The sequence below is a fragment of the Nyctereutes procyonoides genome, unplaced genomic scaffold (assembly GCF_905146905.1).
Source record: "Nyctereutes procyonoides isolate TBG_1078 unplaced genomic scaffold, NYPRO_anot_genome, whole genome shotgun sequence".
Classification (NCBI taxonomy): Eukaryota; Metazoa; Chordata; class Mammalia; order Carnivora; family Canidae; genus Nyctereutes; species Nyctereutes procyonoides.
In genome coordinates this window covers 20,378,048-20,405,162 of record NW_026575125.1, presented here as the reverse complement: position 1 = coordinate 20,405,162, position 27,115 = coordinate 20,378,048, and the positions used below count along the sequence as shown (strand labels likewise).

At 38.1% G+C, this 27,115-nt stretch overlaps 1 protein-coding gene across 1 annotated transcript in view; it reads right to left on the bottom strand.

The window, feature by feature from the left end:
* POLA1 (DNA polymerase alpha 1, catalytic subunit) overlaps positions 1–27,115 on the bottom strand; it is a 314,044-nt gene that overhangs the window by 184,501 nt on the left and 102,428 nt on the right. The window contains exons 30-34 of the mRNA XM_055337985.1: positions 13,006–13,038; positions 12,125–12,217; positions 10,129–10,334; positions 8,136–8,268; positions 1,427–1,558 (exon numbers count right to left, since the gene is read on the bottom strand). Coding sequence (XP_055193960.1) covers positions 1,427–1,558; positions 8,136–8,268; positions 10,129–10,334; positions 12,125–12,217; positions 13,006–13,038 — 597 coding nt within the window. The remainder of the gene's footprint in view (positions 1–1,426; positions 1,559–8,135; positions 8,269–10,128; positions 10,335–12,124; positions 12,218–13,005; positions 13,039–27,115) is intronic.

Genomic DNA, 27,115 nt, shown 5'->3' with positions numbered 1-27,115 from the left:
TCTAGTCCAGATTTAGCCAAAACATAACTTGACTGAATTTCATTATTAGATACTATTTTACAGAACCTATATAATTTTTCAAAGCTATATGCCATCTGCTCCTGTCATTAATAATCCAAGAGCTTTTCCATGTATGTAAAGTCATAAGTGGAAAAAAACAACTAGCCTATTTACCAAAATCTTTATTTGCATAATATGAAAATTGTTTTTTTGAGATGAGACTTGTCAGAGGCAATATGCAAAGCACATTAAGGGCTTGAGCGAGTCAGACATTTATGGAAATATTTTCCTGCAGGAATTGGCTTTCTGTAACAGTTCTTAATCAAGAGTAACCCTAGGAGGGAGACGGAGTCAAGTGCTGATTCCTGTCCATGTACTTAAATCATTTGTTATGTACATCATCCACAGTACCAAGCAGATATTAGCAGATAATTTTTAAATTCTGAAAAGACTCTATGACTTAAAAACACACTGATTGTAGTTTGACAAAGATCAATCATAATACAGTGAAATTTAAGGCTTATCTACCTTTTTTTTTTTTTACTGTAACAACAAAATGCAGTAATTGATGAATTAAAAGAAAGTCTTACAACACTGATGAATTAGGCCTTTTGGTAAGTATACCAAACCATAGTAATTTTAAAGAATTTAGGTAGAGGCTGTGACTTTTTTTTTCCAGTAGGAAGAGATGAGACCTCTCCTTTGTTCCAATTGGAGTTAAGTACTTTGAAAGGAACAAACTACTCTTGTGTCCTACCCTCTGTCCTCATCCCCGTCAGAGGCATGCTACTCTCCAAAGAAACTGGTCAGTGGTTTCAATCTGTGTTCCAAAAGGGTAGAGGTTCCTCAGAGGTGCCACATGGAAGAGGGACAAGGCACAGAGGCAGATTCTAGGCCCTCTCTGCTCAAAATAAAAAAACCCAAACACACTGGTTAGATAATCTGTGTTTTCTTCCGAAGGTACGTTTTTGGGGTCTTGCAACTTTCTCCATATTATCAAGCACTTCATATTTTTTGCAAGTAACTATGTGAACATAAGCTAGAGAAAAATGTATTTATCCTTACAATATTAATACTGGAATCTGTGGCAAAAGGAATGATAATGGACTACTGCTGAACATATTACCAAACTTACATAGATTTTCACTGAAGTTAATTGAGGGTTGACACAGCACCTACTGTTATGCATCTGTCTCACCAAAACAATTTCAGTGAACCAAAACATTGGTCTTAAAGGTTTTATGAAAATTGTAATAATAATTACATACTTCTGACTAATGCTTCAAACGCTGTAAAACCTACCAGACTAACCCATCTCTTTACAGAATCTATTATTTGGAAGACCACTAAATTAAGACACTGTGGTGATCTGGGTTTTACTTTGGTTTATGGGGTCTGGGAGTCTTATTGATTACAACAGTTTTACCTGACAGATGACATATGACACAGTATCTCCAGCTTTCATTTTTCTGCCTCCTTGAGAATTCATCCAGAGGGCAACATGTACATGAGGTAGACTTTTTTTATCAGGGTAATCCTGGGGATCCTTTGTCAATGCCTAAAAGAGAAAAAAGAGGAAACAAAAAGCTCCAAACTTTAAAATAAAACCATTCTCACACAGATATACACTAACCACATTTTTCCTAGAATCCTATCTGCCATATTAACATAAAAAGGACAGAAACCGTAAGTAGAAAACAGTGCCACAGTCTTTAGACATTCCATCCTTAAGGCTCCTCCCTCCTTCATTTAGTAACTAATATAACCAGATGCAACTCTGGCAAAAAAAAAAGAAATAGGAGTTTATGGGCCATGGCACATAATACTTGCATATAAAAAGTTAAGACTATAAATTCAGCTTTCTATGCAGTCTTTCAAGTTTCTCTTAATGTCTGCAATTCCCTCACTGAATTAAGTAGTTGGTAAGGACTGATGGAGATTGGCTACTCTGACTTAATGATCTGTTTCTCAAACGCTTCTCTAGCCTAAATAAATCTCCAAGGTACCAGAAATCGGTGGATTTATTCACAATATCAGTTTAAACTCTACAAAGGCAGAATGAATGAGTTTCTAACAGAAAATAAGCCCCATGAAAGCAGGAGCACATCAGCCTCACTTGCAGCTGCATTCAGTGCTCAAAATGATTCTTGGCATACAGTAGCACCAAATGTTGCAGAATTATTTTGCTCAGTCTGCAATAATTCACTAAGTTCAAGCACTGTAAAATACTCTGAGATGAATAAGACAGTCACTGGTCCTAAGTCATTTGCTATTAGTAGATGATTCCTCATTCTGCAAATAAAATCTCTAAAATAAGCCACATGTGCCATAAGGGAGATGTGAACAGTGTTAGGGAGAGTTTAGAGAGGCAAGGATCACTTCCATCTGAGAGCAGGAATCACAGGAGAAAAAAACTTGAGCTGGCACGGGAAGAAAAATAGGATTTTAAGAAAAAGTGACAGGAACAAGAACATTCTAGGCAGGCAGAGATGAAGGCAAAAGTTAAAAGCATGAGGTAACACAAAATACAGTTCATTGGACTGGAACTCGGTATGCACAAAGGGTAGGAGGGAGATATCTAGCTCTCTGGTGGGTTTCAAAAGACAAGAAGGTCAGGGAACAGAGTGCCACGTGACTAGATCACCTAAATGTGGTCTGCAGACCCCTGGGGAGTCTGGATATCCTTTTCAGGGAGTCAAGAGTTCAAAATTATCTTCCTAACAATACTGTTTGCACTGGTGATACAGAAGCAATGGTAGGTAAAGGTTCTGATGCCTTATAAACATTAATCATCAGGGCAGCCACAGCAAACTGCTACAGCTCTTTGTATTCTTCACCACCACACACTCAGAGTCACCAAAGACCAAAACACCAAAAAAACCTCCCCAAAACCAAAACAAAACCCAGAAATGAACCCAGTTTCACTAAAGAATGTCCTTCATGGAATGGAAGAACAAAGGTTATTAGTTTTTTAAGGTCCTGATCCTGAACAGAAGGCTAGTATTTGTAAGACAAAATAAGAAGTATGCACAAGGCATGTGTGTCTACTGTATACTGAAGAATGAAGGCTGCTTGAGGAAAAGCACTTGTGCAAATGTTCAGAGTTGCAAGATAAACTAACTGCCTTGTTCATAGATCATAATTTTTCCTTGCAAGAATGACCGGCCAGCTACTGCTACTTAAACTTGAGTCTCTGGCAGACAATTTCTCAAAAAAGAATGGAATCAGCCTGCAACTTCAAGAAAAATAACTGGCAGTATATATTGTCTATGATAAAATTCAACCTTTTAAGCATAAATTAGAATTTTGCATGTGAGAGAGCTTGACAGCTTCTCTTTTTCTCTTAAGATTTTATTTATTCAAAAAAAGATTTTATTTATTCATTCATGAGAGACAGAGAGAGAGAGAGAGAGAGAGAGAGAGAGAGGCAGAGACACAAGCAGAGGGAGAAGCAGGCTCCATGCAGGGAGTCCAACGTGGGACTCTATCCCAGGACCACGCCCTGGGCCAAAGGCAGGCACTAAACCCCTGAACCACCCAGGCATCCCAACAGCTTCTCAATACTTAAAGACTTTTCTGATGATGTAAGTAGGAATATTTTAAAATGTGATTTTTGATAATGTATTTGGAAGATCTGTAAAACTTGGGAAATTATCAGTTTACAAATGACCAAAGCATGTCATGCGTGAGTAAAAAATACCTATCCCAAGTACAACACAGCCCAAGAGATTTTCACATGAGAGTATGAAAAGTTCATTGATAAAAGCTTCAGAATCCCACATAACAATAATCCTTACAAAATGCCACTTACATAATACTGGTGTAGAATCAAAGAACATCATATACAACTATCTGAAAAAAAAAAGTCCTGAAATATTTCTCCTTTTTCCAATTATGTATCTGTGTGAAAATGGATTTTCTTCCTATACTTCAACCAAAAGCACATATTACAACAGACTGGATGTTCAAGCGGGTATGAAAATCCAGAGGTCGTCTACCAAACAAGATATTAAAGAGACTTGCAAAATTATAAAATGATGCCACTCCTCTGGCTAACTTTTCTTTGTTTTGAAATATAGTTACTTTTCAAGGAAAAATGTTATTTTTGTAATCACATAATGGGTTTATAGCTATTTTTAAACAAATAAATAAAATTTTTAGAAACTCCCCAGTTTTAATTTCTAACAGTAAATATTAACACAGGCCAAATAAACAAAAGCTCCTATAGTCTTCAATTATTTTAAGAATGTGAACGTTTCGGGAGACCACGAAATCTGAGAACTGCTGGAACAGAATAAAGCAGGTCTTCCATCATGGCTGCACATACCCATGTCATGTCCATCATACACTCAAGGGCAGGAGAGCACCTAGGAAATGCTCCAAGTATCTGAATCTATCTGAATCTCCTCTAACCTGCATTATTTGGAGTCTTGATTAACTTGGATGGGTAATACTGCATAGAAATCTTAATCAATATAACTATCTAAAAAAAACTATTATCTTCTTCAATTGACTTCAGAGCAATATTAAGAAATTCTGAATTTCATGTGACATATTTTCCAGTTATTAGATTGGGGCTATTTGGGGATCTAACAAGTTACCTTTAGAAGGCTTGATTTAAAAAAAAAATGCTTCCTGGTGGTTTAGGCTCGAGCTAACCAGGGCTATGCAAACCAGCTGTGAAGTACTTTGTGCTGCTTTATGAAAAATATTTAAGCTAAGACTGTGGTAATTCAGAAAAATCACATATGATGTTTTTCAACTGTTTTTAACAACAAGGGCTAAATCTTCAGAAAGGCAAATCTCACCACTTTACCCCTCCCCCCTAGGCTAGCCTCCTTTCAATCCTTACTGAGATCACCAAAATATTTGTATCTACAGATACACAGATATTCTGTCATAAGACCAACCACAACCAGTCACATACACAGACTCTTCCATTTCACTCTCCTTTGAAAGCGATGAAAGGTAAAACCTGAATTGCTCACAAGTTTTAAACACTGCGAGTATTCAGACAGATGTTAATCAAGACCCATCACCTTTGACATAAACAACTTGCCATAAACAGACTTAGGAATAACTATAATATAGATAATCCTTTCATCAGAATTCACTGCACTTCTGTCGACACTGCAGAAATCCATTTATTTAAAAAAAAGTATAAAAATATGGGACAGTAAATATCTTTGACAGATAATTTTCATCTTGTAAACATGGACCATGCTTTGCTTATTCAATTTTTTTTATTTTTAAAGATTTTATTTATTCATGAGAGACACACACACACAGAGAGGCAGAGACACAGGCAGTGAGAGAAGCAGGCTCCATGCAGGGAGCCTGATGTGGGACTCGATCCTAGGATCACATCCTGGGTCAAAGGCAGGCGCTAAACTGCTGAGCCACCCAGGGATCCCAGTTTATTCAATTTTAAATCCCAGAATGTAGCACTGTGCTTGTAAGAGGTACTGCATGTTTGATGAATGGAAGACTAGGAAAGCAAGTGAATTCTTTCAATATTCACCGAACAACTGTTATTTGCCAGCTACTATGTCAAGTGAAATGGAGAATATAAAGACAATAACTAACAATTTTAGCTCTGCCAAAGAAAAATGAAGGCACAGCCCTAATCGCATTAAGTATTACTATTATTGTTATTAATAATGTCACTATAAATTGATAATTAGTGAAGCTGAATGCTGGATACATGGGGATTTATAATACTATCCTCTGGTTTTGTAGAAGTTTAACAATTTTGAGAGTAAAAACTTAAAAACAACAGGACTGCAGGCTGTTGGTGAATACTCAAAGACTACCAGTGGGTCCCTTGTGATTGCAGTTTCCTTGTGTACTAGTAGTACTATGTCTTGTCATTCATGTAAGAGGAAGACAGCGTGGGCACACTGGCTTGGAGGACACATGCTCAGTGTTCTTCTGCCAATAATGTGCTCATGTTTGGATTCAGCCTTTCAAACTCTTGCCTGGAACCACTTGTGATAGAGGATCCACATTTCTAAGAAGGTACATAGTGTCAGGGATAGAATCTACAAAATCGATGCAAAATTGATCAAAGAAAGACTGAAGTCATAAATAAATTTGACTGAAGTCAAATTTCTGAGACAGACCAAACAGAATCCGAAAGGAAACCATTTTTTAGATGTCACAAGTGATACCATGCCAGTGGATAAACACTACATTGCTTAAAGCGAAGAGCCAGAGCCAAGGCACATGCCCTCTTTACAATATTTACTGTTTTCTTTGTAGTTTCTTATATAAATGAGTGTCTTTTTTTGTGACATCAGGGTTAAGGTATAGGAAACAGATGACTTATTTAAGAATGAATAATAATCCTAAGGATATGCATAGAAAATATTCATCTTCTCTAAAAACCAAATAAATGCAAATCAAATGCCAATGGTGAGACACTGCTTCATATGAAAATGATAGCACTATTTTATTTAAATATCACCAATGATATTATTGCCAAAGAACCATCATCAATACAAGCAAATGTGTGGTGAAATTCACACATATTTTGTTCTTATCAATGCGTATCACCCTTTTACAAAGCAATTTGGCAACAGCCACACAGATATCCCTATCTTTCGACACAAGTATTTCACTTCAAGGAACCTAAACTAAGAAAATAATTCATCCAAAAGCAAAAAGATAAAGAAAGATATTCAATACAGTTATTTCCAGTATTAAAAAGAATGTAAATAATCAAAAACTTTAAATAAAGATGTATCGGTGAGAGGCGCAGTGGTTTGGCGCCTGCCTTTGGCCCAGGGCGCGATCCTGGAGACCCGGGATCAAATCCCACATCGGGCTCCCGGTGCATGGAGCCTGCTTCTCCCTCTGCCTATGTCTCTGCCTCTCTCTCTCTCTCTGTATGACTATCATAAGTAAATAAAATAAAAAAAAAGATGTATCAGTGAAATATAAGATTAACAGGATCATTTTTAAAGATAATATAGAAATTTGGAACAATCTGTTTATGCCAAACAAAAACAGATTTCAAAATAGTATATATTGTAATTACTTCAATGTAAAAATATGTATTTAAGAGTAAGGAGTAAGGGAACAGTGTAAAAATGACAAGCATCAATTTAGCACAGGGGTATCATGAATGAGTTTTAAGTCTAAGCCTTCTATTTAATATCATTAGATTCTTTTTCATTAAAATTCTTTTTTTTGCATCAGCTTTGACAACAAAATCTATTTATCACAAAATGGGTAAAATAGTATCTACAAAATTAGCTTCTGAATATGTAAGGGTACTCTTTTTAAATGGCGGGGCGGGGTGGGGGGATCTGCAACCTAATATCTTATATTACACCTTTTTCAAGTTAGGTAATAAAAAACATTCCTCATTTTCAACAACTAGAACTATCCATAAAGTCCACCTTATAGGGATCCCTGGGTGGCGCAGGGGTTTGGCGCTTGCCTTTGGCCCAAGGCGCGATCCTGGAGACCCGGGATCGAATCCCACGTCGGGCTCCCGGTGCATGGAGCCTGCTTCTCCCTCTGCCTGTGTCTCTGCCTCTCTCTCTCTCACTGTGTGACTATCATAAATAAATAAAAATTAAAAAAAAAGTCCACCTTATATATTTTAAAAAGAAAATAAAAGCGCAAGCGCTCTGGCTATAAAGAAAATGCCAAAAAATAAAAATAAAAATAAAATAAAGAAAATGCTATTACCTCTAAGAATCACCTTCTGTGAAAGACACACACACACACACACTCTATCCGTCTGTCTGTCTCCATTTCTCTCTAAGCTTACAGGCCTGTCCTCCCAAACAACTATAAATAAGGACTATGGAGAAGGTAATACTCTCTAGTCCCCTAAACATCAACTATATCACTCCATAGAATCTCTGGAAACAAGGTTTCCATCAAGGAAGAAGTGGAGAGAGAAGGCCCCAGTGGCTGGCAGGGCAGTACGGGGGCGGGGGGGGGGGGGGGCTGAAAGAGGAAGAGCAGTATGCTAATACTCCATCGGTGAGATAGCTGTTAAGCAGCTTTCACCACCAGCTAGAATTTATTTCGATTGCAAGGATGAGGTGGTTCTTCAACTAGCTGAAGGAGGCAAAAAACACATGGCAGCAGCTGGGCTCAGCAATAAATGCTACATTTACCTTGTTAATTTCAAACTGGCTCACTGGGACACTGCCATTTAGCACATTTTCTCCAATTTCTATTAACCTCTTCTGAATGTTTTCCACTATAGCGTCTCGGCTTTGATCAGAAAGAATCTGGCCAATGACAAAGCTGCAAAAAAAGAGAGGGATTCATTTTTTTAATATTATACTTTATTAATAAAGGAGAGAAAAGGAAGATAAATGCCATTAGATTAACATGTGGACAAGAGCTGTACTAAAAGCTAACATGAGGGTGAATGTCCAAAAGGCCGTTACTATTTGTTTTTTAACATTAACTCTACCAAAGGTTTACCAACCTTGGAATGTCAGGTTTGCCCTTAAACATACAGACCATTTTTTTAATGCACCAGCTAATGCTTCATACAAAATGTGGACAGAGAAAGGTATGTGTTCCATCCACAACTGCATATATGCAATTACAAAATTCACAAGCAGTTATATTCTACCCATAGGGAAAAAATTTAAAAGACAAAAATTTCACTCTCCTCATAAAGCACCAAGTTACTATTTCTGATATCATCAAGCTGAGATGACCATTAGCTAGGTAAGCAGAAACACAATTCTTTATCCAAGTTTTTTTAAAAACCGAAAATTTCAAACTTCTCTTTCTTTAGCTTCATTATATTCCTCAGTGTTTTCCAACCTTATGCTATCTCTGAAAAAGTTCATATTATTCTACCAGACCCCCTTCAAAAAACAAGGGAAAAAAGAAAAAGAAAAGGAGTAAAGAAGCCAATATTTTATCCATTTCTGAGAAAATGCAGAGCGAGGGTTTGACAGCTGCATTATAATTTGTCAGAAAAAGAACCCTAACAAAAACATTTGTATAGCTTTAATTACTAATACATTTCTAACTCAGAGAAATTTACTTCTATTATGATGCATCTTTTCTTAGAAAACACAAAGCTGAAGAGAACACTAATCGACAGTCTATACAAAGTAGTTTCATCTTTGGGTACATTTGGGGGCAATGAAGCATTTCAAACTTCATTTCATAAAAGGCTAACAGTGACCTATAGTCGAATGATCAACTTTGCCTCATCAAGAGTGGTTCTGCAGAAGCAACAATTGCTTAATCTCCCAACTTGAAAGCAAGAGGAAGACTAGAAAACAAGTAAAAAGTGTGACTATTCAGCAATATTAAAATTAATTTAAATTTTGCTTTAAAGAAAAATTTCTTCTATTTTCAGAATTGAGCAGGTTCACCAAACAGGAATATCTAAAAAGATAGTACATTAAAAGATAGTACATTAAACCTAAAGATTCAACTTTTAAATGGATGCTTTATAAATTAATGTGACTCTTTAAAAAAAAAAAAACAGGCCTTATCATCACAATTTCCAGTCTCAGATGCAAAGGTAGGGGGGTCAGCCATGAAATTTATTATTTCTGAGGTACTCAAGAGTATTTGAGAACTAGCTCTTAAATTAACCTTAGTAAGAATTTAATTTTTTTTCTTTTTGCTAGAGATTCATTAAGAATCTTTACAGACAAATGATATGGATGGAACAAAGTCTCAGTCTGTGGTCCACTACGAATCCCAGAATATTTAAGCCACAACAGGGGAAAATTTCAACAATTATGTTCCTAAAGAGGCTCTAAAACAATTCAGGAACACAACACAAGGCACTTTCTAATAAGAAAATGAAACAAAATAAAACTGACACAAGCCAACATCAATGAAACCAACACCATAGGGAGCTAAGATATGAAGCTTCACCCTCATTGTGAGTTATAGCTCCTAAGATGTATCTTACAGCAAGTAACTCTTACTGAGCAAATTTGGCTTTTTTTGAGTTTTAATCTACCTGGAAAAATTCCACTCCAAATAAATGAGAAGCATTAATACGTAACAACATCAAAGAAGTTATGTCCTCGCGCTTGGCAGAATTACAAATCTTCTCTAGGTCATTAATACTCCAAGTTTTTACAGACAAATTAAAAAAGCAAAAATGAAAGCTGAACTCACTTTCCAGTTTCTTTAGCAAGATCACACCAATCTCTTCTAACTATATCTAACCCTTTCAGTTCCTGTTTGGTGGAGTAATTCCCATCTGACGTTGGCTCAACAACCAGAGCACCATACTTCTTTTTCTTCAGCAGTAGCAGAGACTTGAAAACACCATCAATGTCTATTTCAAGCAGTTTGTACAACTTGTTGACTTCACTTTTTACCTGTGAAAATTTCAAATCATTAATACTAGCTTCTCAAACATCTACCAGGAAGAAGATGAACAAGCTACAAATTCCTCGGAGTTAATCTAAACAGAACTTGAATTCACACAAGATTAGAGTGCATTTACTCAGGTGATCTAAAACACAGTATTATGTTGAGTATGATGCAAAACCACTGAAAGAGCATAGGGAGAAAAACTGATGAAAAAAATAATAATATATCATCCCATTCAACCAAAGGACAGAATTGGCAGGGTCTGCCCCAGGAAATTTACAAAAATTATAAAATAGTCTCTGAATCTGTAAACTAAATGCGTATGTACTTACCTTCAAACTACTGAGTTAGAAATTAGACAATCCAACAAATAGGTGGCTAAAAATAAGCAAAACTTTGACTACTAAAAATAAAGTCTAAGGGGTGCTTGGGTGGCTCAGCTGATTGTCGGACTCTTGGTTTCAGCTGAGGTCATGATTTCAGGGTTATGGAAGGGTGGCCCTCATCAGGCTCTGTGCTCAGAGTGGAGTGTGCTTGAGATTCCTTGTGCCCCTCTTACCACACGAGCACATGGTCTTTCTCTAAAATAAATAAATAAAATATTTTTAAAAAAGGTCTAAGATCTCTCTGTACCTCCCAAAGCACCTGACATATAAGGAAATAACTATATGTTGAACAAAAATTAATCAGTCACCTGCTCTTTATTGATAGGATCAAGGCACAGCCAATCACCTCTAAGGAAAATACATAGCTTTTTGAAGTCCAATATGAGGACAATAGGCCAGGCCTGCTCTCAGGCAAAGGCTACAGGTCATACTTCACACATATTAGTGAAGAAGGCAGGAAGCTGTTATTTTGTAAGATGTTATCTTAGTTCTAGTTTATTGGGACAAGATCTTAACATAGAATACTTGCAAACTGCAATTAGGAGGCAACAAATGATTACTTTTAAATGGCCACTTGCCTTTTCAAATATATTTTAAGTATTCTTGTAAAATTATAAATGTGTATGCATGTACGTAGATAGGTATTTATCCAAATCAGCATATAAAATCCATCTGAATACTACTAGATATATTTCTCCTCATGCATGATAATGTGATAAGAATATACATTACCATATATTTTAAATTTATTTTTTTAAGATTTTATTTATTTATTTGTGGGGGAGGGGGGAAACAGCAGGAGTAAGAGGAGAGAGGGGCAGAGAGACAGGGAGAGGCAGATGCCCCTCTGAGCAGGGAGCCTGACATGGGGCTCAATTCCAGGACCCTGAGATCATGACCTAAGCCAAAGGCAGATGCTTAACTGACTGAGCTACCCAGATGCTCCCATATTTTAAATTAAAGATTTTTTTTGCTTTCTTCTTTTAACAGAAAGTTGACACAGGGTATATCACAGGGTGTGAAGCAGTGTGAACCCCCTGCAAGACCCAGGATAAACAGTAGCCAGTCAGAGATATCACTGTAGCCAGGCCTAAGCCCAATATCCCCGAACTGTGAGAAGAACACCATAGTCACCAGCCTTAGCAAGAAGATGAAAACATCTCAGACTGTTTTCAAAGTAAAAATGTATTTATCACTTAAGAGGAAAAAAACACTCTCCTTTGAATTTAACCCTTAAAAACAAACAACTGGAGTAGAGGTTAAGAAAAATAAGAGGATGAGGAAATGAGAATCATGAAGTTTATTATTTTCAGGAGCACACGTACACATACATGAATTTATGAAGTTCCATGTTTAAAGAGAATTCACAAAAGTAGGTAAAACAGATTAATTTCATCAGATTATCTCACCTTGTTTCCCAATTTATATACTTCTTCCAAATCGGTGCTATTGGTGTTTATCATAATTGAATCAGTATCTCCATAAATAACTTCAAGGTTCATCTAATAAAAAGCAAAAATTATAAAAATTAACAACAAAGATAAAGTGATCATCATACACAATGAAACTCAAGATTTTCCATACTACAGAAATTACATTGATCTTTCAAAAGTCTATGTTTATTCTTATCCATATTGTCAGAGTACAATCAAAGATAAGCTCCAATAAACCAGAAAAGAAAGCCACTATCACATTAAGAAAACCTAGCTAATTTTCTTAAAGCAGACAGAGAGCAGAGTGGCCAGGGAAATGTATAGTTTCAACCGACACAAACTATAGAACTAAATAACATAAAGGAGGATAAGAAACTAGGAAGAAGGGTGGGGGGTCTGTATTTATCCACTGTACCATAAGCTTAGTGGTCATGGCAATTTATAAAGCAGAAACATAATGGGTTATAATGGGTTTTTAAAATTCAGGGGCACAAATCCATATGAAATTCTTCACAGTTCCAAAGAGTATTCAGTAGAATATGAAGAGTGCCAAAAAAAAATCAATCATAACAAAAAACACTAGAGCACATACAGTATAAAGGCCTGGAAGTAAACTCTAATTAGCACTGTTACTAATTTGCTTGAAACACTCACATATAGGCTTCAAGCAGCGGCTAGATCATATCAGTGTTAGTAAAAGAAAAAAGCTATAATCCATTAGGACGGATTATAATCTTAAACTAGGCATCCTAAGAAGCCATTTCCAGTCTGTTTGGGTTACAATTTTCCTTGAATACAAAAACGTCACCAGGTATGATATTTAAGAGTCATTGTATAATGAAAATGCTCAGCATTACCTTTTGTACCATCTCTTTTGTATGCATCAAAATCTAAATGAAAGAAAAAGTCAAGATTAATGCATTACATAGTTACAAAACCATAAACTTAAGTACATAGAGATAGATAACCCCAACGACTGGTCATAAATTATAAAGCTCTTCAATGGTTTTCTAACTACAATCCTCATAAGAACAGTAATATCAACATAATCTAAAAGTAAGTTGGCCTCTATGTTCTTAGCCAGAGATATGTAAGCAGCTCTACTGTAAAGATCTACTTAAGATTCATATAAAGATCTATCTTTAATGAATACACATAATAAAAACATCCCTTTATGATATGGCAAAAAGGCGAACTATTCTCATTACTAATATTTAACTAGATCTGTGTGGCTGAAAAAAAAAAAGCTTAACAGAACATTTCAAATCTGGTAATTCTTATCTACATGGTATTCAAAATCTTAAAAAGTACAAAAATGCATATACACTAGATTTAAATTTCTTCTAGAGACTGTAAATTTCCTGAAGGCAGAGGGTAGACCTTCACATATTCTCTGGAGGTAGCACAGTGCCCAGTACTAAGGTGGGGCTCAGGAAATGTTCAGTGATCGGGTAATAGGTGTAGACAAGATTGTCTCTAGGCCCAGATAGCTACAGACTGAAGACAGTATTACAGAGCCCTAGAAACCCTGTACTTAGAGTATCTTTTTTTTTTAAGAGTATCTTTTACATCCACCCCTTACTTGCCATTCCCACTGCTTCTTCCCCTTTATTACAGTCTCCTAATTTTGTTCAGGCCTTCATTGTCCTATATTCTTACCAAAGAAAGCCCTTTTCCTGGGGGTGGTGAATATGGATTAGGCTAATTAATGATTTTAATAACAGTCATAGACTGGAATCACCTGAAAAAAGTGATTAGCAGGCAGGGCTAAAAACCACTGGACTAAGATAATCATGATACTCCCATTCTGAAAAGTTTTTAGTTGACAGTGTATCCCCTCTCCAACTAGATCACAAGCACCTGGAGGCCAGAACACATGTCTGGGCCTAACTCTAGGCTTCACACATGACAGGGGCTCAAAACCCCATTTGCTAGATGACTGATATGTCTCAAAGTAATCCCAATTACTTTCCTGGAATTCAGTTAACTCCTAAAAAACATTCACTCTCCTCCATTTCACCTTCCCTTTTAAACATCTAAATCACAGGGAAATGCGTTGTGGGAGATTATCTGACAATTCCTTCGGGAAGAGGGCAATAATGAGATCAACCAAGTTACTCATAGTGAGGACAGAACTGCTCATCACAAGTTCTCTTTACCCTCCGCCCCTTCTACCCCACCAGGCTTCGCCTTCCTCATCACAACAGACAACTCCACAAGGTAACCATTACCTAAGTAAAATACCTCAGACGCAGCCTGTCAACCTTTCACTGCAACTCAGTATATGCAGGAACCAATTTCCTCTACTCTTCTTTCACACCATGAACAAAATCTACTATGTCATCCTTGAGCAAACCTCCAACATGTACTGGCAACCTTCATTGTTCACGTTTACTACTTGCCTCAATTCTCTCCTGCCACCAACTCACTACCATTTCCACACATGACCTGAGGGCTACCAAAATTATTTTGTTTGACTGCAGAAACCTGGTATTGGATCTTTTGCACAAAAAAAATGGTAGAAAATGAAGCAAAACATAAAGACTATACTGCAGCTGCTTTTTTTCATCTAATACTTTATCTTAGAGATTATTTCCTATTTATGTATGAAGAGCTGCCTTATTCTTTTTAAATAACTCTACAGTATTCCACTGTGTAACTCGATCATGATTTATTTAACCAGTGTTCTAGTAATAAACATATAGGTTGTTTCTGATCTTAACCTTTATAACTACACTTCAACAAATAATCCTCATATACATATAATCTGCCAGTAACAAGATAAACTCTCTAAGACTTACTGGGTCAAAGGTTATATGGGTTCAAATGTTTTGTAAATATAATCAAATTGCTTTCCACAGAGGTTATACTGATTTCTGAAGATAGTTTTATCATCATCTTTCCAGGGGACCTCAATAGCTGATGAGTATGCTCCATTTCAGGTTCAAGGTCCTCCCCAAAGTGTGTCAACTCTTCAGTCCATCCGCTAGGACACAACCCACAATCATGCTGACCTGACCTCTCACGCTTCTTCACTAAGCACTTCTACATGGTGGGTACCATAGTGCCCTGTCCAGACCACTGTTTACCCAAGTGCTAATGAGTAGGATCACCCAAAAGCTACCTTTGATTCAAACTGCTCACTGCAAGGCCGGGGGTTGTCAGCTATTAGACACCCTGTGGGCTACCAAATTCTTAGTACGTAGCAGAGGGCCTGGTGCACAGGAGCTATTAACGAGTATTTGTAAAATGCTGAATGAATAATCCTAAGGAGTGGGCAGTATTACAAACCCCATTTTACAGATGAGTAAAATTAGGCTCTGTGATTTTACCCAAAATAACAGAACTAGTCAAGAGCTCGATCTAGAAGCTGGACCTTCTATCTCATTTTCTCTTCAGAATGTTTCACTGCCTTGTTAAAAAGCCCATACCACGTGAATGTTCTGGAAGCCAACAGTCAATAACTTATACATCACAGGTATTTTCCCCATTAAGGAAATGCATTTTTAAAAGAAGTCACAGGTATCAAGAAAAGTCTACTGGACACAAGGTACAGGGATTACAAGATGTCCGTTCATAAGTTCACTTCAAATTGACAAGCCTAATATTAAAGCTACACATTCTGACAGAAAATCATTTTGTAAGTGCCAACAGCTAGAAAACAGGACTATAAAGGCTTGCTAAATTCATTAATAAGGCAGTCTGCAGTTATCTGATTTCACAGCAACACCTGCATATTTATCTACTCATTACCAATTGGATGATGGAATTTTTTCAAGCACATTTCAAAAATCTGCCAACTTCAAGTGTAAAAAAATAAACTTTGTGGTTAATTTTTCCCTTAACAAAGTACAGCTGTTGAGAATAATTGTTCAAGATCTTACCCTGTAATGTCAACTGCAGCAGAACAAAGAGTATTTAATTAGCAAATCTATCCAGTAATTCAACACCTATTATATAAAATGCCTTCGTGATTTTATTCAGGATAATTTGCTAAGAGGGTTATTACTGACATTCAGATGGAATTTAAAATTCCTACGCAAGTCGAGTCATAATAGCAGTAATGATCTCCCCAATCAGGAGATTCGGTGTCACACAAGGCTCTCTTGCAATGCAGCAGCCGATTTCCTGACTTCTTAATTCCTGGGCTCAGCTCAGTGAGAGCCCTTCATGCCGATATTTCAGTCAGCAATACATCTTTAATGGGACTCTATTAAAATAACTAGAACAAAAATGACTTTTTTTTTGGTTAAAAAGAATGACAGCACTGCCATCATATCAATCATTGCAGGCTTTGCAGAACAGTGCCGTTAGGGGAAAAGAGGAGGGGGAAACAGGAAAGGAGTGGGGCTGGGGGTGGGGAGAGCAGTAATTAAAATAATACGAAAAAGTGTTTTAACCCCAATCTGAGCCTCTGAAGGCTGGTGAAGGGCGGTAGGGACTAAAAGGAAATGTAAAGTATATTTTAAAAAACTCTTTCCTAAAGAAAATAATGTATTCAGGAATACACCCACAATGTGGTTTACTAAGCAGAAAGAGCATGTTTATGACGCTGGGTTTAACAGCGGCAGCAACCTAAGACCAACTTCTATTGACGTATGCATTTACAGCTTCTCCTACCAAGGCTGGGAAAAAGCTGGGATCTTTACTTTTTGTCAGGATAGAATATGGGTGTCTGGCAATACATTGAAATGTTATGAAATGGTTTTAGACACTACTATAGCCTAAAACTGTGCTTATTAATACTAAATGAAAGCGAGAAAACACCAATTTTCCATGGTTAAAAAAAAGTTTCAAGCTCCTTTTCCAAAAGCACCGGTCTAAATGCAACAGAAATCCTACAAGTTAAGAAAATTGGGGTAAGGTCAAATCCTAAAAAAATAATGCATGAACAGAATGACAACTGAAATCTCAATGGCTTTAGGATTCTTCTGTTACTGATGACATAAAATTAGAAATAAACTGGAAAGGTTTTTTTAAAAAACATTAGCATAACAGGGGTAGCAAAATGAATGGTTTTGAAGGATAGGGAAGAGAAAAGTACAAGAAATATAAATATTATGATATTTGGTAATCCAACCATTATCTAAGTTTTCCTAGTCCCAATTTCAGCAGTTTCCGAGCAGGACTCTGTGATACTCCCTTCTCCCACTTGGCAAACATTTGATTCATCCTTATTATATTCTACTGCCTTTTTCTTATTTTCCCGTTATTCTTAGATGTGTGTCTTCTCTATAAGACGCTCAAGGAGCATAGGCTATGGATTTGATAAGTACCCTACTTTCTGTCTCTACCACCTAACATTCCTGCCTGGGTTTTTTACTGTCTTTAAAATAGTTTTACCTTCCTTAAAACTGGGGGAAAAGTGCCACCTAGATCCCTGAGATACGTGGGAATAAAAAGAACTCTAGGCTGAAAACACAGATAGCAAAGATAAAACATTATACAAATTTGAGTTTAAAGAAAAGCCAGGGGTCTGAAAGGTGAGTACTGGTTTAAACTGCCAATTAGTAGCTGAGTGATTTGCGAACCATCTGGGTTCCCTCTCTAGGTCTTAGCATCCTCATTTAGAAAAAATGAGGCTAGGATTCCTCCTAGATCTAAAAATCTAGAATCCCAGTTTGACAAGCAGAAACACCTCTATCCTCCTATCTGGTTGTCTTGTCCTTCAAACACAATCACTTCTTTAGTACTAGGAAAAGGAGGCACAAATACATCCAACAAAGACCGTCAGCATTACAAGAATATATATATCCATATTCTAGGTTAACTTTCGAAGGCTATATGGTTGTAAAATAACTAGAAAATACGTAGGCTCTCACAAGTTGTCTGCATATAGCTTACTGCACTTAATATAAGTGGGTGGGTATATTTCCAATACCTAAAACATTTGGCATTCCTCTACTGAGATTCTCCCGCACCCAGGAGAATATAAACACAGCATCTATACACACACACACACACACATATATATATACATATATATATATATATATATATATATATATATATATATATATATATATATCAGGACTTTTCAACCTCAGCACTACTGACATTTTAGGCCAGAGAGTTTTTGGTCATGAGGGCCTATCTCTGGCTTTTACCCACTAGATGCCAGTAGCATGCATGAACGCACATAAACTCTCCAATTGTGACAGCCAAAATGGTCTCTAGATATTGCCAAATGTTTTCTGGGGGACAAAACTGCCCTTGGTTGGGAATCAGTGATATTATGCTAATTGGCAGCATTTTCTCTCTCCAAACCCATATTCCATTGTCTGTCCCATAAGAATTCCTTCTAAACCCCATCCATCTCCTCCAAACCTTCCCTGGCTCCAAAAGGATAAATGGCCCCTCCAAGAACCTAGAACTAAAAGGAAGGGCTGACTTCCTTTCTAATCCAATGAGCTAACAAGTCTCACATGAGATTCTATCTTCTTGCCAATGTGCCCTTCCTCCTCCAAGTCCTCACCACTCAGCCTACCTGTCTCCAGCATCACTACCTTTGAAACCATTCCTCATACTTTGCCAGCATCCTTTCTAAAATAAAATGTACACTTTGCAATGAATTTCAAATCCCTTAAGCTTTACCCAAGGCTCTAATAATACAGTAAAGGCCCCCTCTCACCTTTGAATGCTTCCCATATGCACTCTTCAATCCATCCTTCCTGAGATATTTTGAGTTCACTGAACAAGCCATGCTCTTTTTCTTGCTTCTGTGCTTTTCACATGCTGTTTCCCCATAGTGGTCCAAAGTGTGGGTTCAGAAGTTAGGCTGTGTAATGGTTCATTTTGTGCCAACTGGGCTAGGCCAGTGATACCCAGTTATTTGGTCAGACACCAGTCTAGATGTTGTTGTGAAGGTTCTCTTGTTTTTGTTTTGTTTTGTTTACATGAGACCAACATTTAAATTATAGACTTTTTGAGTAAAGCAGATCATCCCCACCATAATGCAGGTGGATCTCACCTAATCATTTGAAGGCCTTAGGAGAGAAAGGAATGAAGCCCCCCAAGGTAACTGTAGACATCAACTCAAGTGCTGTGTGTTTGAGTCTTCAGCCTGTTGACTTGCTCTGAGATTTCAGTCTTGCCAGCCCCTATAATCCCATGAGCCAATTCCTTAAAATCAATCAATCCATCAATCTCTTTCTCTCCATCTCCCCTCCATACCCCCCCCCCGTAAATTGGTTCTGTTTCTCTGGAGAACCCTGATAGAGACTAAGTGCAAAGTATAACAGCACTGCTTACAAGCTGTGTGACCTCAGGCACACAACATAACCTCTCCGTGTCTCTAACATTTGACTGTAAAATGGAGATGATAACCACAGCTTCCTTAAAATGCAGCTACATTTAATGAACATTAAATATAACACATGTAAATTATTTTCTGCAGTCCCTGGTATATAAGTTCATAAATGTTAACTATTATTATTACTTAATGTCTACTTATTTTACAAGGAACTTTACACCATGAGAACAACCTCTCTGGTCTCCCCTTGCTAAATGGTAGTGAGGAGTATGTTAGTCTAATGTAGGCCTCAAAGTACTCTGTGTATACCAGAGCACACCACTCTACTACAAAGATAAGTAAGACACTATAAGCAAATCATAAGCAGAGATCATGCCTTAGCTATTAAACCTGACTCAATGCCTGGCACATAGGAGTAATTCAATAAACATTTATTTTTTTACATTCTAATAAAAGGAGGCAAACCCAAGGGGTCCAACATGAGAAGAGCAAAGCCATGGACTGGTAAGTGCATCTCCACAACAAAAGGACCCTAAAGCTGGTTGCAGAAAGTGGCTATTAAACCCACACAGAAAAAATAAATAAATAAGTAAACCCACACAGAGTATGCATTTAAAAGCTAGCTCTTGGGGATCCCTGGGTGGCTCAGTGGTTTAGCACCTGCCTTCAGCCCAGGGTGTTATCCTGGAGTCCCAGGATCGAGTCCCACATCAGGCTCCCTGCATGGAGCCTGCATCTCCCTCTGCCTGTGTCTCTGCCCCTTTCTCTCTCTCTGTGTGTGTGTGTCTCTCATGAATAAATAGAATCTTAAAAAAATAAAAATAATAAAATAAAAGCTAGCTCTTTCCATGCAAGAAGTGAAGAGCAAATCAGTTTTAATTCCACCTTCAAGCACAGTGCATGTGAGATAAACAAATATTCACTCAAGAAAAATGAAGGTCTACCTCAGTGATAAAGGTCCATTAATTATAAACTTGACTGAAAGTGTAACTCTCCCATAGGACTCATTTCCAGATAAACTGATTTTGTTTTAAATCCATAAATTACAACCTAGACCTTCTGATAGCTCATGTGTAAAGAATATAAAACACGCTGAATAAACAAAGCTTTCTGATAGGTTTCTCCTCCCTAACAGATACATTGAGTGATATTTATGAGTATCTCTCAATTACTGCCCTAAAATGTGTCAAGGTTCTATTTTTGACTTAAAAATGTAAAATAACTAGAATCTATGACTTTGAATATGTGAAACGAGAAGTTCACTTCTCCTTTGTCTTCTAATTCCTTGCCCCCAAAGATTCATTCATCTTGTGCATTTAACAATCCACCTTACATTTTGACTTGTAAAAAAACTGTTTTCACCTTTAAAGAAAGCTTCCTTTCACAACATTCTTACTCCCTGTTCCTCCTCCACTCCAATCTCCAGTTCAGAAACTCACGTCCCCTTCCCCTGTGTTTCACTTGAACTTCTGTGCATTATTGCCATACTTGGGATTATATCTGACATAGGACTCTGGAGAGCTTGTAGAGCTGGCTTAAAAGCACACTTGAGCCAAATCTACTCACTGACACAAGGGTTCAAGTGCAAGCCGACACTCTTAAATACTAAATTTCCAAAAAATACCCAAACCCTAAGACACCGAGATTGAAACCAGAGCAGGAGACATTAACCTAAGGTTAAGAAATGTGAACATCTCTGAAACTGTATGGAAAAATTTGAATATGTGCCTACATGCATTTTTCTAGGAAGAGGGTCCACATATTACATCAGATTTGAAATTGTAACTCATTTAAATATAAGTACCATTGAAGATTCTCCAATTAGCCATAAGAATTAAGCTTTCAGATTTCTCAGAATTCACATATTGTCTACAGGACTAGAAACACCCCCCTGTAAAGGTCTTTGCGTCTTGCTTTGGAGCTGCATATTTTCAGCCTCTACAGTGTTATTTCCTTCACAGGAAAACACGGACATGTCAGAAGGCTCAGATTTGGTTCCCTGATTGACTCTGTGCATAACTCATCTGGGGGGCTAATTAAGACACGGCCAAACTATGTCCGCGCTTTAGTGAACATCGGCGCTCAGGCAAGTTTCACACACCCTGATTAAAATTGACTCAAAGTGTCTTACTTCAGTAATCACTTAGACGGAATGAATTTTACATTAGTGGGATCAAGCATGCACCAGGCCTCAGTGGAAATGAAAAGGGCTTATAGTAATAGGATTGATAAATCCACCCATTAGGTTAATGGCTAAATGATTTACATGTAACTTTCTCCCCCACTCCGCCTTCCCTCACCCTTTAACTCAGTAAAAACTATGCTTGGCATTTTCCACTGCAGTGCCATACACAAAGGAAATAGCCTTTCTATTTTGGGACATACTAATTTCTAATAATGGCTTGGGTAGCTACCATTAACTCTTTCAAAGCACAAATAATTGACTAATAAAATTAAGTATTCTATAAGGCCTGAAAGTGCTTAATTGATCATAATTGTCTATTTGAGAAGAAGGCGTCAGACTGGCTATGCGTAGATAATGAAGTTGGGCAATTGTGAAGCACTGCAATCAAGATAATACTTACAGCTAAAAAGGACATTAGCATTTTCTAGAATCTGCAACATTTTCGTTATAACTGAGGTCATGGGAATATGTGACTAGAAAACTTTGAGCTCCTAGCCCCCACGAATGGCAGATTTAACAGGTTGTCACTTGTCATGACTAAGTACCTGGCCTAAAGCTCGACCCTGGTGGAGCAGCTAGGCAGTGGTCTGGAGGTCAGCGGGAAGCTGGAGTGGCCAAGGGGTGGCTGTCACCGTTTTAACAGCATTTGTGATTTCTGGAAGGCTCCTTCTTGGGAATGGTGTGTGACAAGGTAGCCATGGGACAATTTATCATTACTCTCTGCTTTAGGGAAGGTCATAAGAGGGAGAACTTTTTAAACCCGACACCTTGGGGGTAGGAGGCAACTCCCTAGCCCAGTACCAAGGATAAATGCTATATTTTGTTCTATACTGATCATACTTTCTATATGCTCTCCTAGAGCGAACTGCTACTCTTTAAAAAAAAGAAAACATTGTCCTTTGCCCTCCCATTTATTGTAAGTTCAGAAAACAGATTCTGGGAATTAGTTATGATTAAAATATAGACGGTCCCTGCTTCAAAGAAAAATCTTACAGAAAGATGATCTAGATTTATGGAAATATAATTGTGTTCACCTTTCCAGAAATACATGTGTTACAGACACATGTTCAGCCATGCCTGTAGAATACATATATTTAAGGATCAATCCAATAATGCCTTCCCATTTATCCATCAGCTTTCCCGCTATCTCATCACCTTCTATATTTTCTCCGGGAAGAATAAAGAGAAATTCTGAAAGTTACAGGTATCAGTTTGAGAAAAGTCATGTAGGACAGAGGTACAGAGTATGAAGAAGATAAAATATCAATACAAAGACTATACAAGATTTGGCTCCTCATGACTTAAAAAAAAATACAGACCTTTACTTTTGGACTTCATTGCACTGCAAGAGTATAATCTGGCCAAAGCTCAAGAATTTGATACGAACTGTAGGAAGCACTGTAATTTTCCTTTCATTTAGAATCTCAAAAAGGAACTGATTCGTTCACTCACCAAGTATTTACTGAGTACTTCTCATGTGCTAGGTAAAAAGGAACACAAATCTAAATGATTCAGACATGATCGCTCCCCTCTATAGTGTGTACCATCTAGTGGAGCAGAGAACCAAATATGTGACGGGAAAATCCTATACGTGTATGTGCGCACATACACACACACAGAATAGGGAACCCTGGGGTGGGAGTCAGAGAAAAGCTGACAGAAGCAGAATGTATATAAGGGGAAGGTGAGCTAGAGGAAGTAACAGGCAACGGAGGATGGAGGAAGAATGCTGGTTGAGGATCAAATAGATGGTGACTAAACAACATTAAACTTTTAAAAAATTATAGAAGTTTTTATGCAGTAAGAAAAAAATTAAAAAGTATCGCTAAGGCTAGAATGCTCAGGAAAGTAGGGACAAGGTAGGAGAGAAGGTTCAAGTGTGAAGGACCTTGTAAGCCACATTAACAACTTTAAACTCGGGAGTGACACCACTGGATCAACAAGTTAAAGAGGTCTCTCTGGCTCTAAAACATGTGGAGAATACCTATCAGCCAGGAGGTGTGGTGGGGTGGGGTGGGGTGGGGCAGCATACAGCGAGAAGTAATGAAGCTTACATAACAGCTATTGCACTGGAGACAGTCACAGGCGTTTAGAAAGTGGAATCTACAGGACTTGGCAACTGGCTGGATTTGGGGCACAAGGAAGAGGTAGAGGAGTCAAGCATGATACCAATGTTCCTAGCTTAACAACTGAGTGGACAGTGCTGTCACTCATTAAGATAGGGAATCCAGGAAGGGGAACAGGTTGGGGAGGAGAACCTTTAAGGCAGTTTCGGAAGTGATGAGTATGCTATGCCTGTGGACATGTGAATGGAGAGGACAGGGAGACAGATGGAAGCTAAGATGCTCGACAGAGGGGATGTGACAAATTTCAGGTGTAAGAAATCCAATACTTTACAGAGATGCAATAAATGAATAAATCGATGCAACATCAGCATGTAGACAGAATCCATCGAAATGGATGGCACAGCTCAACCAAGGGGCAGCAGGAGAAAAGGGAGACAAGACAAACCAGCATCCAAATCACAGTAAATGGTGCTGTGTGGGACCCCCGGTCCCTTATTCCTCCTCCAGCACCTTCCTTTCCCTTTTCAGCTATCAGATCTCCATTCTTTCTGTCACAATTGGCAGGTGTCACATAAACCAGTGGCCACTGGCAAATCTGATGCAGGCTGCCACAGACAGCCAGGCACCACACAGTGACCTTTAACGAGACCGATCCCAACAGGTGGCTGGTGCCTAATACAAATAATTGTATTAACCCTCCAAACAAGGTCAAAGAAGGAAGAGCACCTTGTCTTTTCATGAGCAACCACAACAGCCAAAGGCAGTGGCTCCCCTCCTTGAGTCAGTGACAGGCTCAACAGGAAGACTGAACATCAATCAGTTCGTTCCCCAAGAGCCTCCTATAGCTCCTGCATAGCCATCCTTTTCCTGCCTCCCTGCCGCTCTCCTGCATCGGGGAGGGGGCAGGGAGTGCTTTCTTTCTTAAGGCAAATTTGGTGCCATTTGTGAACAGTTCTGATTCATACTTGTCCAACTGAAAAAAAAAAGCAGCTATGGAGGAGGGGTTCCTCTCAGTTTCCAAATAATATTCTTCACACCCTTTGAGAGAAACTAAGTCATATGTGATTAAATTAATTGCCTTTGTTGCTAATTTGATTTTGATAACATCAAATGTCTCACAGTTCTCATGGACCTTTGACCTTGGAGCAAGTGACTGTTTTGACAGAACAGACAGCTGTAGCTCAGGGGGTGGGAGGAGGCCCGCACAACCTCCTGAAAGGAAACTGCCTAGAATGGGGCCCAGAAATCCCACTGGGCAGTCAGCAGCCAGGAGTCCTAGGCAGTGCAGTACAGGGTCCTACTGCACGTGCTGATCTACAGCCTCTTCTCCCTGACTTTTACATACAGAAAAAGATCTTTCTTTCTCCTGAAGACAACCTCCTCTGCTCCCACCCTCAAACCTTGTGACTGTGAATGGCCTGGCTAAGACAAGCCACACACCACTGGCATGCCGGTACCCAGATAAAGAATCCAAGCAGTAGATCAGATTCCTGTCAGCTGCAAAAGAGCTGGCACTTCAGCTGCTTCTCATTCTTTATTTTTAAAAGGCAGGATGGGCTCAAGGGCATGGTGGCCTGTCACACAAGAAGAGACTGAAGATTACAAAGATAAAACCAAAACCCCCGAAGGGTACACAGACTCACAAGAGACTGCGAAATGAAGAAGGGCTTCAGAAAGGCGCGGATGGCACTTCACAAACCAGTTAGAAGTGTGTTTCTCTTAGAGACAGAGCGGGGAAAATGGATTATGGGATTAAAGAAAAAAAATCAAACTATAGGTCAGTTCTTAGTCAATGGGACTAACAAATTAATTCCCCTGCTACTAATCTGGAAAATACTTATTTTCAGAACTCAGAGCCCAGAGCATTAAAATACTGGGACATGCTACCAATGCCAAAGTTAACTACTTGATCAGTCCCTGGAGCCCAAAGAGCATACTGTAAACTTAAATATAAATCAACAAACTTAAAGAGTATGGCAAGAGAGAACTTACCTAATGCAGAATACAAAATGTGTTCTCTTTTTTCCCTATACCACCACCATTACCACCAGATCATTCTTGACTAATTCTTAGAAGCTGAAGACCAACTTGGATTTTGATGTATAAACTGCTTTTGACGATATTTCATTTTAAACAGATAAACACTTTAAAAAAAAATGCAAGCCAAAGACACCCTTTTGAGAAACCAAGAAAACAGATGTGGAAGCCGTTTGTTTAGATGAAGAGGAATTTTCGCTTTTATAGGAATACAATGATTCATGAAGAGGAAAAAAGTCTGTCATCAAGTTTACTTCAATAGATACTCTTGGGTTTGAGGCAGCTTTCTAAATATGGCCATTGCTTTTCTTCACATCTCATCTCTCCTGAAATATCTCAAACTACCACTAACAAACATTACTTTTATTGTCTTTGTTCTTTTAAATTTTCTGCTTAGTTAATATATTGTGCAGGAGAAAAAAAATCCCACAACTCTGGTACTACAGCATTACATACTTGCTTTTATTGCTTAGGTAGCTGGACAAAATACCTTCTGCTTTAGTGACTTACCAAAAGCTAGCCAGCTTGAGATTGTGAAAACACTAGGAATACAAGAAACCATGACTATAAGTTTGGAAATAAGAGTTCTCCTTAACTCCAAAGGGGATAGAATAAAAAACACTGTCCAGTTTTTGTAAGAACTTCTAGATTGTCCAAGAGGACAATCTCCTTTCCTGATGTGCCTGTTTGATGGAGATGCCAGGCAGGGCAAACTTAAAACAGGGAAACAAGAAAAAGGGTGGGGGGAGCACTGGGTTCAACTCGGGCAGATGCTGAAGAAATTGCTCTCCTTCCATCTTGTGCCCTACACTCATCTGCTTGCACCCTCTGTTCCTCACCCACTGGCGGCTGGGCCCACAGAGACTCAGTGGGTCTGTCTACAGTCTGCTGTCCAGGTTAAGAGGCACACAAGGTCTGCAGCAATGGGAGCTTTATGTTCCATGCTCCTCTGCCTCCTTGACAAAAGAATAAGGCAAAACCAGCCAATATCTCTCAGTTTTTTTTGTTTGATAAACAAAAACTTCACAATTCCCCACCCCTTAAGATTCTGCTATGATACCAATTAAGTACCAGAAAAAAAGAAATAATTTCTTTTCTGCAATATCCCCATCTGCTATTTTGCCATGTTACTTCCTGTAACTTATAGTTAAAAAATAGATGTTTTAGCCTATCCCAAGTATAACAACATAATTTTGAAGATGCATTTTCAAACTACACATATTCCTGCTATGAGCTAGGGCTCAGTCTATGAATCCCCTTAATGGACTACAAAATTCTGTATTCATGTATATATGCATATTTTTCTGGGTAAAGAATCCACAGCCATCACCCAATTCTCAAAGAGGCTCCAAAAGATTAGCCTCCCCTGCAAAATTTGTAGTGATTTCACAGTTGTGTTCCATCAGTCCTCAAACAGTCTAAGGAGT